Raw genomic sequence first — 15,237 nt, 5'->3', positions numbered from 1 at the left:
TACATCAGCGAGTAACTCTACACATTAAACACGAACTACAGTGTCTGCATTACATTACTCAGTATATAAACTGAAATATGAGGTCCTGTATCACCTGTTTGTTAATACATCTGGGAAGGCTCACAGATTCATCAGCATCCTTCTAAGGACCACTGCTATGGTCACTGACACACAGCACTGGAAAGTGCGTGTGAATTAGTGTACAGAGATTTGCGGAAGGGAGGCGGTCGTCCTTCCATCAAGTTAGTTGGTGTTGTTTTCTCCTGTGTTTACACAGCCTGCTGCAAGTGTGCAAGTGAGAACAATGGGTAACAGGCTTCCAAAATGGCGACATGAGTCACAGTGTCATCCACGAAGCAAACAAAAAAAAGCGGACTGAATGCGGCTAAAACTTTTTTATTTTTTTTTAATCCGGTGTACAGTGACCCAAAGTCAAGAAAGTGTGTTGGGTGCTGCGTGTTGGGGTGGTTCTACCGGAGGGGCCAGGCTGCATTTTTTGGAAAGCAGATTAAAGATCAGGACAGGAAGGGCCACGCTCAGGGAAACAGGAAAACCGATGCAAGGAAGTGGACCACGTCACCAGCCTGCCCACCACGGTCCAGGCTAAAAGTAGAACCGAGACCCCAGCGCAAGAATGGAGTCTATGCTCAAGTCACCGATGAAACTCATACTTTTGACAGGTACGTGAACTTATCGATCCTCTATTGTGGTATGGTGAGACAGTTGTGGACGTTCCCGTGCTCACAGGGTCTTCATGTTAGCCAGAATGTGATGGGGCAACAATTGTGTTTGATGTACAATTTGTTTGTTTGCTTCATGATTGTCTTTTCATTAACAAGAGATTGACATAAACTGTATTTAAAACCTGTACATCCTGCGGTGTACTTGATCATTGCAGTGGATGTCATGCGGTTAGGAGTTTTAGGTAAACCAGAAAAACACAGGGGAGAATTACATTTTACTACACACAGGCTGAAGGAAGCAGGAGTGTCACTAAAGGACTTTGGGTTTGGTTTGTGTCATGCTATAAGTGAAACGTAAAGACTGTGGTGTTCTGTGTCTACGCAGCATGGCTCTCCAGTCTGATGGATCCATGCAGCCTCTCCAACAATTGCCACCAATGTCACCCACTTGCAGCTTGCAAGGCCCAGAACGGGTCGAACCCAGCCTGCTTTTGCAACCAGGGATACACTGGAGATGGAACTACATTTTGCGAAGGTGAATACAAACGCACAAAGCCACCCACAGGTGGCTGAGTATTTGGTATGAAGCACGCTTACAACCTTGTGTTGAGCTCTCATTGAAGCCGTGACTATTTTAGTAAAGCCTTTGTTGTTTGAGCCTCCTCTTCTTGAGCAGGCAGAAGCACCAGGCCCACATTTGTGTAAATGTTGGTTAATTTAACATTTTTAGCACATGGCAGTTGACTGTGCAGTAAAAAAAAACTTGTAAAAAGTATGCGGTTAAAAGCACATCAGGCATTAGTAGTGTTACAGCAAAAAAAGAAAAGAAAAGAGTTCTACACACACTCACCATGTTTAGTATTATATTGCTGTTCTTTAACAGTGTGTCTCTTTTAATCTAAATAAAACTGAGGTTAAGTCCCAATACAACACTTTATTGAGAAACATTGGTAAGGTGTGTTGCTTCTTTTAGTCCACAAATGGAATGAAACTACTTTTTAATGTGCAAGGAAACTTGCAAAAAAATGATAAATAATAAATAAAACAGTGGTCATCATGTGAATCAGCTGAATGTCCGATGCATGAAGACACCAGGTTTTTCTTTGCCATCTTTAGATTTGTCTTCCTCACCAGCTAACTGGTGGCTCACCGCATTGACAGTTTATTGCAGATAAAACCGGCAAAGTGAGAAGACGTCTCCGTGATAGGACTCTATTAGTGACATGTTTAATGGTCAGCATAGTCTCAGGCAGCATTGTTCCTTCGGTTTTGTTTCTTGGCTGTTTAGAATTCCTGGGTTTCCTTGCCCAACGTGATCACAATCAGAGTACAGCTGACATATTTCAAGGGCCGAAAGTAAATGAAACTGAGTAAAACAAAGACTGTGCCGAAGGATTTTGAAACGCACAATGAGGTTTAAGGTTAATGGAGTACTTGTGTACTATCATGGATTTATTTGGGGTGTGGGTTGTTCAAAGCCAAACAATCCAGGAATATTTTTTGTAGTTAGATTGTTAAATTGTCAAGAACATAAATCAGTTGTGTAAAAGTTGAAAAGATTGCCAAAAAGTAATTTAGAGATTTTTTTTCTTCTTTTTAATGTTTTAACTTCCATTTATTTGTGATACAAAGTGACAACATAAATCCCAACTGTCCCAGATCACACAAAGACATCAAAGTAAATCATAAAATATGTGGTTCCAGTGTTTATGCAGCAGTGACATCTCAAGGGTCCTGCGTGTTATGGAGGTATTTCCCTTTGGAGTATTGTCACCGCTCTCATCTAAGCAGAGGATTTCCTCCACCGGACAGCTTTTTGTGCAAAAGGTACAGAGGAGAGGAAGTGCAAAGCGTCCATCACAGACAAGTGAAAACATCAACGGGAAGTCTTCCCAGGTCATTTCCAATAAACTGAGCAAGCAGAGACAGAGGATGCGCTTCAGGGTAAAACTGGAAGAGCACTTTCTATAATGTGTGTAAAGTAGAATCTGCAGCAAACTGCTCTGTGTGTGATGCTCTCTGAACCTGGGCATCCAAGCTGAAACATCTCAACTGATTGGACTTTCCACACATATCAAAAAGGCACACGACTGCTCAGCAAATCCCAAATGTCAACAGTACAAATTGCAGAGAAATTAGTGACGGCCAGAGCTTTAATCAAGACTAGCCTGAGCCAAGACCGCAACAGAGCGTCATCTGGTTAAGCACCAGGATCAGGTTTACAGCAAAGGGCTTTCAACAGTAATATAATTGTGGAGGTTGCATGATGACAATATTTTTGTGCACATAAATGCAAAGCCAAACAATATTTAATTTACTGCTCGGTGATTGTATGGGGTTACTTTTGCCCTCGAAATAATTTGACCAAATCCTAATTCTGGCAAAAGGCATTAGGAGCTCCAGTGGGCTGCTGTCTAAGTTTAAAAAATGCCACCGCGATCCAAAAAATTCATGCTCTACTGTTGGCAGTGTTTTCCTTTTCCTCGAGCAGAAATTTATTTATTTACATGCCGTTTTTCATAATGCTCCGCAGCTAAAGACAAAAATTGATTGTTGAATGAGAGCAGAGGAGCGATGTTTAAATCGTTCTACAATGAACACAGTGGAATTCTGTCAAATAACTTGAAGCATTTTGTTTAAGATTGATATAATAATATGAAAAGTATTATCTTTGTATGTCTACTTGGAGGAAATTGTTTATTTTCTCTTCTATTTTCTTAAATAACAAACACACATGTGATATAGAAAGTGCCGAGGGGTTGAACCGGCTCATCTCCAGCCACCAGTCCACCCTGAGCTCGGTATTACCGGTTATCCTCCAGCTCCCTCATTGGACTGAGCTGCCCTGCTGCTGCCCTCAAGCCACTTTTGATAAACCTGCACTGATTCTTTGTCATTACTCAACTGCAATTATCTCCAGATATCTCCATTCGAAATGAACAGAGCGAGTCAATGCAGCACGTCAGGGCATTTCCCCTGAGTATGCTTAATTGCCTTATGGAAAATGTAGCAGCAGGAGGGTCGAGACGTGGTGCAAAAAAGAAACCATTACAAGGCAATTCATTGAAGAGCAGCCGGCAGATAATGCATTTAAATATAATAAAGCGATGATATAGTGTCCAGGGATAAAAAATAGTGGATTTTTATAGATTTTTTTAGATCCAAAATAGAAAAGGTATCATATACTGTATTTGAGCCAAGAATGACAATTTATCGAAGTACTCAGCGCACTTATTCTTGTTTTCTCTACAGCAACTAACACAGGTCACGTTCCCACCTGATCTTTTCCCCACAGATGACAATGAGTGCCGGAACGTGACTAATATCTGCGGGGACAGGGGGAACTGCACCAACACAGTGGGCAGCTACTACTGTACGTGTGTCTCTGGATACACATCAACAGGAGTGGCCAAGTTCCAGCCCAACGACGGCACCGAATGCATCGGTAATGTACGACTCCCCGGCTCGCCACATAATGTACTCCGTTAAATGCAGGGACGTTCACACATACTGACAGAGGACATACCAGAGTGTGTGGAGCGCTTTTCTCTCTCACTTCCTTCCCATCTGCTCTACTGAGCGACCACCCGAGATCTTTTGCTCCATTTGCAGAGGAAGAACACTGTTATCAAATGTTGTGGGGCAAAGTATTCATCCACATATCCAACTGGGTGACAGACACCATTTCATGCAACGCAGAAGCATGTAGCTTCTCCAATTATAGAAGCTGATTCATGAATATTTAGATGTGTAATATACATGCAAGATTTGCTGCTTCTCTTCAAAAATCAAATCGTGCAGTGTATTAAGTGTAATGAATTGAAATATTTATGCCACAGTCAATATTTGTGGGAAGATCACTTTTGCAAATATTTGGGGTGGACACATCCCACACATAAAATAATGTCTGTTGATGTCTGTATTCATTAGTTCACAGTATGTCATGTTATGTTCAGGGAGTGACTCGAATCCTAACGTGTGTGTCTTTAATTGGGGCTGAACCGTTCATTTGCAACTTTCAGATATTGATGAATGCAAGGCAGGACAGGAGTGTGGACCAAACGCACACTGCCATAATACGAATGGATCTTTCTATTGCACCTGTCAGCGTGATTACATCCAGACTTCAGGCACTAAGCACTTTCATCCAGAGAGCGGTGTACGATGTAAAGGTCGGTATGAGAATGGAAGAGCTCACCAGCCCACACACACACACCCAAGGACGTGCATCCTTCTTCATCTCCTTTTTTCCTCTTTCCCTGTCACACATGCACACACACAACAAAGAGCTGGATACATTTTTTTTTTTTATTGGGGAATCTATTGTGCAAAAAATCAGGTTAACAGTGAAAATAATTAACTGATATTTTAAGGTATGGTGATCACAAAGAGGGCCATCTGATGTGTCTGTGCAGATTTTATACAATTTATTATACGTGAGTGTAACGTGCTTTAAACTGGTGAAATACCGGGAATGAATGCAGCAATCAAAGAGATGCCGAGGGTAACTGTTGTTTTTTCAGAGCATCCCCAAAAATACTGCCATGACAACATCGGGTGCATCACACAGACTGTCAACAAAACACTTGAATATGTAAGTACTTCTCTTCGGGATTTCAGCCAAATATGGTAAAAAATGACATGATGACAGTGCCCTCTGTTGGAGACAGACAAGTTGAGCGTGAACTAAAAAAGGCTGATGAGGTGAATAAAGTCACGAGGGCCCAAAACTTGAAATGGTGCAACGTATCATGACAAATTAAAAAAACATATGATGATGAAGTATGGAAGGGTGTTTATTTTTTATTCCCTGGTTTGAGCGTCTTCAGGTTTTTTTCTGATAAGATGAGAAGTCATTTCAAATTATTTTTTTCATTCCTTTTTGTCAAAACGGCTTTCTGCCTTTCTGAAAGGCAGAAAAGGAGGAAGTAGATGATTCGAAATGGCCTCTCATCTTGTAAGGAAGGAGACTGGATGACGTTCAAACCAGGGATTCAAAATTAGAAAATAAATACCCACGATTGTAAAGCACACGTTGCCATGGTAACGTGATACGATGCGGCAAGGTGACACTCGCTCACACGCAATGTTTTACCAGGTGACGTCAGTAAGTCCCTCGGGGTTCATAGTTTGAGGCTTTGGGGGACGTTGGGATCGGGTTATGGGCTGGACCTCGGCTGCATTGTGGACGTATGTATCGTAAAGTGTGTATTTCAGGTTTCATGGAGGGAAGGGTTTCAAATACTCTGTCTAGTGACAACTAAACTAATTCAAAGAACTGAATGGTTAAATCAGTTCATAAATGTTTAGAATAAAAAGAAAAAAAGAAAATCCAATCGCATGTAAAGAAAGGTGATCTTTAGTTTTATTGTATGAAAATGATCGACCACTTTTATCTCATATAACAAACAAATTTAGAGCCTAAAATAGCAGCTGAAGAAAATAAAAACGTTACCTCTGATGTAGTGGCGGCCAAATCTGTTGCCAAACAGCTCCTACTGTGGGGAATATCCAACTCACCAAATATCTGTGTGCACTTTGTTGAGTTTGCATGAGCTACATACCAATACAGTCAACAAAAAGAGAGCCGTGATCAGTGAAGGGCATTTCAAAGTCTGCATCCGACACAAATACATCAATACTTCTTAATAAACCATGAAGGACGGGATGTGATATGTTGCAGGAATGCCATGCCTCTAAATACTCATGCTCTTTCACTTCTCCGCCCATCCCAGATGAGCAACCTCACGGAGCCCCAGAGTCTGCTGGATGAAATTGCCAAGCAGACATCGGGCGAACTCACCTCGGTGGAAGTGATCGCGTACGTTGAGGCCTTGTGTCGATCCGCATCAACGCTGGCTGCCGAAGAAAAGGATTACGCTGTCAAACCCTCGGTTATCAACTCAACTCTTACAGTAATCTTTGTTTACCATTCTTGCTTCCCGGTCAAAATTTAGCGTTTCGCTTTGAGCTGGTTAAATGGAAACTAGAAAAAACTAAAAAGTCTTTTGTGCCAATATATGTGCAATCTTTTGAATTGTATCTGAAAGATTTAAATCTTTCTCTCATGGGATGGAATTGTAGAGTAATGATAAGTGTTAATTAATAAAAGCCTTATGGAGTAAATATCATCATCAGAGACAAACCTGGATAGACATAATGTTCTTACCTTGATTAAAAACACCTCGCTGTAACAGCACATGATACATGCTGAACTATCACACACATTTCACACCAATGAATCGGCTTTTCATCAGAAACTGGTGAAAGCAGTAAACAACTTGGTTGAGAAGGACGAGCTGGTGGCTTGGAGCCGGATGAAAGAAGATCGTCGGGAACACACCATCACCAAGCTGCTGCACAGCGTAGAAGAAAGGGCTCTGACTCTGGCTAACAACTACAAAACTCCAGCTGAGATTGAAATCAAAGCATCAGAAATGGGTGAGATATTTATCAACAAATGGCGCTCTCACAGGCATTCCAATTATATTAAATGATCCTGCCAGTCATTACCACCTGTGTGCGGAAAGGGAAGTTTCAGAGAATTGTAATTTGGACACTTTAAATTTGTTTTAATCGGTGTCTTTTTATTTCCCCCCTCAACCACAGAACTGAAAGTCTTTACCTTTGATGTCCGTCACATGAAAGCCACACTGTCTGCGTCGATGGGGGGAGATCATATAAATCTAACTCCCAAACTGAGACCACAAGGGGACAGGAATGGTAAAGTAGTTTGGTGTGCATGGTCATCCCCGTACCCGTGTCATGCATACTGTTTTGCCACGTGTTGCTAAATGCCACTTATGTCTTATTCTCATTTTTCTTTATTGCGGAAGCCTTTAGGTGCAAGCGTTAGAATTTGCTGTAATTCAAACACCCACCTTGATATGACATTTAAGTTACTGACAGTAAATTGTTTGAATTAAACCCTTTTACAGGTTGGTCAGATCATACAACTAATTACTCATATTTCTCATACCGCTTTCTTCTCTGCGTGATCAAAGTTTTAAGCTTGACAAAAAAAAAAAAAATCTAGTAAGTAATTCAGACTCCCTCCCTTGTTTCTGCTCCATCAGGAAGCGTGTCGGTGTTGTTTGTGCGATACGACAGCATCGCTGACATCCTGAAGCCGAGCGGCGACCCGGGTGTCACAGACTACTCTCGCCGCGCAGAGGCCGGGGAAATCACTGTCAACTCCCAAGTCATCGCGGCCGCCGTCAAACCCGCTGACGTTTACCAACTTGACCATGTCACCTTCGTTCTGAAACACAACCAGGTAAAGACTACACAAGTGCTGATGCCGGCCGCACTGTGTTCCGCCGCTGCTCTCTTTATTCTGACCTTCTGAATGTGTTCCTGAATATATTTGACTTATTCCCAAATACAGTCAAATTCAAACAAACTCAGTAGTAGTATTTAGCGCTTTGTGAAAGATTTTTGTGCAATTTTTATACATTTCTTCCAATGACAGTTCAGGGGAGATTTAAGAGGAAAGGTGAACAGATGATGGATGAAGGCAGAGTAATGAAAGGAATAACCCTAAAAATTAATGTACTGGTATTTTTTTCTTTTAAAGATAATTAAACTGTTTGAGAAAGTGAAATCATTATTTTTGTTGCACCCTGGAGGCTTAGACCCGACAAAGGAGATGATGATTTATGTTGGGTAATGAAAATTGTCTGTAAATTGCCTTTAAACAGCAACAATCAATAATTTTGTGCTTCATTTTTATGCCGATTCCTTCTGCTTGTGGTGTTTTTCGTTCTTAAGCCTGTTCACTTGATTGAAGGATTTAGTGATTTAAGAAAACTAATTGTTAATGAATAAATATGAATGCTACACAAACTGCTTATACTAGTTTACTGGAATGCTAAAGATTTAGAGAATACATCTCAGCCTGAAGATACTGAAATTAAACTACATTTACATCTTTTTAATTTATTAATGATAGTTTTTATTATTTTTAAAGTAAATGTAGTTGCTTAGTAATCATTGTTTTCTCATTCAACTTACAAATTACAATTTATGGAAATATGTTGACCTCCGCTCTTAAGACGTCCATGTCAATTGTGGCAACTGTAATTTCTTTTCCCGCAAAGTTAGTGAACTCAAATGTCCTGCATGATATGACATTATAATATTCTAACAATAAGTCATTAAATGACAAGAGAATGAGAATAAAAAAAAAAAAAGTTCAATCGCAAAGAGGACACGGATGTGACCTTTTTAAATACCATCTCTTATGCACTCACACTTTTGTATATTGATTAATTTTAAGGATGAGACCTGCACGGCGTGTGGTATCACCCGGCAGCGTAGAACAAAAAACAAATTGACAGGACACGACGGACGGTTTACAGCGCCTGTGTTTTCCTCTGTGTCCCCTAAAGCCCGTGAACGCCGCGGCTGATGGGACCACGTGTGCTTTCTGGGAGTACGAGCCGGGCAGCTTTCGGGGCCACTGGGCCACTCATGGCTGTAAGACGGTCCACGTCAGCAGCAATGCGACCACCTGCTCCTGCGATCACCTCACACACTTTGCCATCCTTATGTCCTCTGGGCGAGCGGATGTGAGTTATCGTACATTAAAAACACTGCTGTGCATGTGGGGGGGGGGGGGGGGGTTCACATAACTCCACTGTGGCTTTATATTATTCAACAAAGTATTGGAGGAAAAAGATTCACTGTGCAGATGTTAAGATTGTTCTATGAAACATAATTTATATATATACATATATTTTTTGTTAAAATGTGCCGATTTTCGACAAGACTGAACCGGCGTCTGATAAAAAAAGTTACTTTTTTCTTTTACACCAATACTTGTGTAATAAGTATTGATTTCTAAATCAGGGTAGTAAACGTAATGAGTTGCAAGACATCGTTTCATGCAACACAAAAGGTAAAAACCCCAAAACAATGTAGCTACATTCCTATTTTGTAAGAATGAAAAGCACTGCTTCAACAAACAGAGGGTGCATTTATAAATATAGACTTATACGCCTTTTTTGTATCATATCAACAGATATTGTGTGCAACCCAACATATTGGTGTAACCGCAGCCTGTAGCCACCCGTGTTATATTGGACGCTTTCAAGCAGAAAACACAAGAAATTACTACTTCAGCATACCGTAAAACCCTGAATGAAACACCTCACTTTCCATTTGCTTCTCAGCTGGCGGCCCACAACACCACCCTGACCCGGATCACCCAGCTGGGCATGATCATCTCCCTCATCTGTCTGTCCATGTGCATCTTCACCTTCTGGTTCTTCAGTGAGATCCAGAGCACCAGAACCACCATCCACAAGAACCTGTGCTGCAGCCTCTTCATGGCCGAGTTCATCTTCCTGGTGGGGATCAACATGAACACTCACAAGGTGAGCTTCATGACGAACTCACAGGAAAATCCCCTGACTGGGTTTGAGTGTGTGAGAGGCACAGCTTTCTCATTTCGTTTAATGCTTTTGTTTGTTTTTCTAATTATCAGAACAACAACAGTATTATTTCTGTTTATCTCTTTGACATGGCAAGGCTTAGACTTTAGCAATACATCTCGTGAATTAGGATAAACAAACCCATATGACAATTCTTAATTATAGGGATTTAAATATCTGGGCTTTTACACATTATTAAAAATTGTCCAAATCTCTCTCCATCTCTTCATTTTTTTGTCTGTCTCTCGGCAGCTTTTCTGCTCAGTTATTGCAGGGCTGCTGCACTATTTCTTCCTCGCAGCCTTTTCCTGGATGTGCATCGAGGGCATCCATCTGTACTTGATCGTAGTTGGCGTCATCTACAACAAAGGCTTCCTGCACCGCAACTTTTACATCTTCGGCTACGGGAGCCCTGCTGTGGTGGTGGCCATCTCGGCAACACTGGGCTCCAAGTATTATGGCACCGATAAAGTGTAAGTACAAAGAGAGGTGGCGAGACAAACGTTTTGATACAAACCCCTATTTTCTAATGTCGTTCAGCGGTTTTCACAGAAGAAAGATAAACAAATTACATTAATTATAAATAGACGGGGACAGAGATTCGTTTTGGCCTGCGGGGACATCCAGGAAGTAGAAGACGCTTGGACGCCTCGTAAAGTAATAATTAGTGGAAAAGAAATTTCCGAGAGGTTTCAGGTTGGTCAGATCATACATTGAATAGTAATCTATATGAAAGTAAATCTTTTGTTTATTAATGTAAAATACAATTAAAAGATTGAGGTAATGCAAAAAATAAGTGCTGGTTGTTCATTACCGCGAGCAGGCGCAGCTTTTTCCACCCGATTGTTTTGGTGTTGGTAAGATAACGCTGTGTATCAGCCCATACGGTATTGCCATAATTAAGATCAGGCTGGATTAGACTGAATTCCATTGACAGAGGGCATTCCTGCTGCACAATGGGGGATTATTGCATCTAATGGAAGTGTTTGTTGAATAACACATTGATTTGTGTTGCAGGTGTTGGCTGAGCACAGAAAACCACTTCATATGGAGTTTCATTGGGCCGGCATGTTTGATCATTCTGGTAGGATCGAAGAATAACTGTTGGAATCGTCAAATAGGGATTGTTGCATCGATTGATATCAAGTTGATCCTGCCCGTTTCTTATGACGTTTGTTTTGCTCTGCGTCCACCAAAGGTTAATCTCTTGGCTTTTGGAGTAATCATCTACAAAGTGTACCGGCATACTGCCGTGAAAAGGCCGGAAATTAGCCACTATCAAAATATCAGGTAGGATTACATGTGCTCTTGAGGTCAAAGAATAATCAAAATCAAGCTGTAATTTCCTCATCTGGTGGATCAAAGCGGTTTCGTGTGTTGTCCATGTAGCATGTTGGTGCAATCAGCTGTTTGGCAACTCAAAACAAAGATATTTCGGTTAAAGTGAGTGTCCTCGCCCTCAGGTCCTGTGCCCGTGGTGCCTTCGCTCTGCTCTTTGTGCTGGGAGCCACCTGGACTTTAGGAGTGCTGCACATCCTCAACGAGACCACCCTCACTGCCTACCTGTTCACCCTGGCAAACGCCTTCCAGGGCATGTTCATATTCATCTTCCTCTGCGTCCTGTCCAGAAAGGTAAGAAGCTCGTCTTATAGTGAACTATAGTTCACATCAGGACAGTGGAAGTTAAATGAGCCGCTAAAGAGCATCATGGTGTATCATTATAGTTTGAGCAGAAAAAAAAAAAAAAACACAAGTTTTTATCGATTATTAACTTGTCAATACTAACCGTAGTTAAATACTATATTTGTTTTGATCCAATTCTGACCTTTTTGAATGTGTCATTCCAGATCCAGGAGGAGTACTACAGACTTTTCAAAAACGTGCCGTGTTGTTTCGAATGCCTGAGATGAAACATCACCAATAAAGCCTGATAGCTTGCACTTGTACAATAATAGTCGACACTGCAGCTTTTGCCATGTCCTATGACTCGTGTTTTCAGTTTTGAAAAATAATATGGGGGAAATTTAGAACAGATGTCCGGCAGATGAGAATACGCATCACTTATAGTTTGTTAACATACAAGTTTCCCCTTTTAAAGACTGCACTATGCATCATGTTTGTTTTACATACAATGGCAATAGCCTTCTGTATCAACGTGTTCATATATTCCATACACCTGAGAGTGATGCAAACATGTTTTCCATTTTAATTTGACCAGTTATTTCCATTACACAGCAAAGATCCTACACTCCCGTTGTCTCTGTTCCTTTCTGGTGTTTGAAATTGATTTTTTAATTATGAAAAATTAATGTGGCAGATTAAAACATGTTTTATGTGCAAAACAAAGTGTTGTTCAATGCATTCTTAAGATCACACAGTGTACAGTGCATTTGAGTTGAATTGTCAGGATTGTGTCCCGATGGTCGTAAGGAAGGTCGACGGCCCCATCTAGTGGACACAACGAGGAGTCATATATGACACACAAAGAGCTGGCAGCACTGATTATTATACCCACATGCATTCTCTGCACTAGCTCCTCTTTGTGTATTTGTTCGTGTTTGTAGCATGTTGGTCCGTATGACTTGTGTTGTAGCCCTTTAAAGGACTTGTGATACTGGGCTGTTAAAAAATAAATGTTTATGGTTGATCCTTTATTTTTTCTGTATTGTTTTTTCCTTATTGCTCCAATCACAGAGCATTGTTCTCTGCTGCAGGGTAAGAAGCCATGTGCTGAACAACAAACACAATTATTAAAAAAAATACCTCCAGTAAATGTGTTGCTGAATCTCTTTCCAATGAATTAAACCAAACCAAAGTATGGTACAACAACAAACGCTTGTTTTTGGTTTTATGAGAATTTAAACCAGCCAACTCTAGTCGATAAATTCAATCAATCGGTGTAATCAAACACATGAGAGGTGTTACACTGGATAAAAAAAGAGCAGTCACAAATATCGAAAATGAATCTCTGCCTTGTTTCGGCTTGTTCTTAGATTTCTTGTGCACCAATGTCTTTCATGCCTGTGCAAAAATGTATCCTTGCAAATAGTATATGCAGTACAACATCCTGCTCTAGCGCCATTACAAGTTGTTTTATTCAAATAGATCTGAAATTCCTCCTCCTGGTCTTAAGGAAGAGAAGGCAGTTGTGCAGGCAGTGTGGCATTAAAGACATCATCAGAAGTAGGATCACTGCAACAAATACACTTCTCAATACGCTTAATGCGTCCACACCCAGCAGATGAACCAGTTATAATCCTACAAATATTTAAAAACAGGCAGCTTAAACTACAAACAAAACATATCTTTAATGCAAAATATTTCCTTTTCTACATCCTCTGATTTTTAGACAAATGTCAAGAGGGAAAATACTGAATAATGGACCTATAGGAACTTTTAATACTTCCATTCGCATCCTTCTCCTATTAACACATTCACAGAACAGAGGCCACTGTGTGAGGTGCCATCTGCACATCTAAACCCTAAACTCATTTCCATTCATTCATATACTTACATATCAAGAATCAACTTGGGGTTCAACGCTTTCCCAAGTGTCCTTGTGCCGCGTGTATCTCACACTAGATCTTCATGTGTGACTCAAACAAGAACAAAGGAAAGATCTACAGGAAGTGAACCCCCATCAAGCTCGCCCTTTTCTCACCTCTCACCAGCACACCTGTTCCCACTTCCTCCGCCGTCTTCCCCTAATTAACGAGATCCCCCGGATCCCAAAATCCCGCCTCACTTGAAATAACTACATTTGGCTGACAAAGATGCCACAGAAACGCCCATCATGACACGACTAAACCCAGCCGATCTTCAGAGGCATTAATAATGCTTTCTCTGTTCTCCTCCGAAACAGGCTTCTTGTTTTAATTTGAAGGTAAAGACGTGGTGTTGGTGACCTCTACTGGCTGTTTGTAAAGAATAGCAGCTGGTCAGGGAGGCCTCGGGAGGAAAGGGGTAGGACGGCTGGATTCAGATTACACCAGGGACTCCTGTGATGTGCAATCCAAACATAAAGCCAAAGTACAACAAAAATAGATTGCCTCTCGGTGTCGTCACCCTCAAACTGAACACATAAAGGAGACCTTTAGGCTGCGAATAATTGGCACGAAGGGCAGTGATTTAGCACACTTCTGACGTTGCAGCGTCCAGGAGGAGATGTTTGTGATGCCTGGGGATGGTTTTATATTTCAATACCGGGAGTTTCTCCAGATATTCAGTTAAATAATAAACCAGCCTTCATCTGCTCTGCCTTCACTCCTCTGAGGAAATAGATCCAGAACTCCCCGCGTTTATCCCTTCATTCAGCTGTGAATGACTTGTTTATTGCATTTTCTGACTGATTACAAAATGAGGTTTCAAGTTTGTTATTTAAGTTCTATGTGGTGGTGAGATGTGACTGTTAATTCACTGAAATACACATTCAAGGTGCTTTTTATTAGTATTAGTATTCACGTTATACAACTTACTATTTGTAATCCATGTCTCCATATTTTACTTGTCTCATTACATTTTCAGTGAAAACCAGATATCTCAAAATGTGGTGATGTTTACTTTTCTGCTTCTTGAGCTAAATAAAGTATTTAAAACGTCTTGGAATAGCCTGGAAATAAAATGTGAAAAGCTGCAAACACATGGTGAACTTAAAGAGGATGATGCACAGTGTGGAGACTAGACGGGACATAACGTCGGGAAAATGAGAACAACTCAAACTAAATGCTGCAAACACATTCATTTAGTACTAATTCATCTTAACACATCATTAATAGTACAACACAGACACATAAAGCACTTTTACTTTTCATACGTTTAAATACTTTCTTCTTTTTATAGTAAGTTTACTTAGTGAAATTAGTACTTCAAAGGATCTGGATGCTTCTTTCACCACTTTTTTGTTTTTTATGAGGAAGAAGCAGAATGTAAATGTGTCCCTTTTAAACATATTAAAGCACAGTCAAAAAGTTTGATGCATGAACTATCACCTAAACAATATATTGTTCATTTTTACCTTTGGATGTTGTGTAACATTTGTCATCGCTTACTCACACAATTACACACAACAAACAGTGATGTAACACGCGTGTCACTGTGACAATGTCGCAGGTCAACAATCG

The 15,237-nt window shown here is 40.7% G+C and overlaps 1 protein-coding gene across 1 annotated transcript; it reads left to right on the top strand.

The window, feature by feature from the left end:
• The first annotated feature begins 297 nt into the window (after positions 1 to 297).
• Positions 298 to 12,771, top strand: adgrl4 (adhesion G protein-coupled receptor L4). Its single transcript, XM_040184431.2, has 16 exons — positions 298 to 680; positions 1,069 to 1,218; positions 3,979 to 4,128; positions 4,706 to 4,855; positions 5,207 to 5,277; positions 6,419 to 6,598; positions 6,941 to 7,124; positions 7,293 to 7,406; positions 7,760 to 7,959; positions 9,074 to 9,253; positions 9,857 to 10,060; positions 10,370 to 10,590; positions 11,135 to 11,201; positions 11,316 to 11,407; positions 11,581 to 11,749; positions 11,965 to 12,771. The coding sequence occupies exons 1-16, from the start codon at positions 635 to 637 to the stop codon at positions 12,025 to 12,027; spliced, it is 2,241 nt and encodes a 746-aa protein (XP_040040365.2). The 5' UTR covers positions 298 to 634; the 3' UTR covers positions 12,028 to 12,771.
• Positions 12,772 to 15,237: the final 2,466 nt, after the last annotated feature.

This window comes from Gasterosteus aculeatus, chromosome 8, assembly GCF_964276395.1.
Source record: "Gasterosteus aculeatus chromosome 8, fGasAcu3.hap1.1, whole genome shotgun sequence".
NCBI lineage: Eukaryota > Metazoa > Chordata > Actinopteri > Perciformes > Gasterosteidae > Gasterosteus > Gasterosteus aculeatus.
This window is presented reverse-complemented; position numbering and strand designations above follow the sequence as displayed.

Excerpts from the sequence above, each read along its gene's own strand:
- adgrl4 (XM_040184431.2), top strand. The coding sequence starts at position 635 with ATGGAGTCTATGCTCAAGTCACCGATGAAACTCATACTTTTGACAG. Across the intron at positions 1,219-3,978 it reads TGGAACTACATTTTGCGAAG|ATGACAATGAGTGCCGGAAC; the intron begins GTGAATACAAAC and ends TTTTCCCCACAG. Across the intron at positions 11,408-11,580 it reads AGCCACTATCAAAATATCAG|GTCCTGTGCCCGTGGTGCCT; the intron begins GTAGGATTACAT and ends CCTCGCCCTCAG.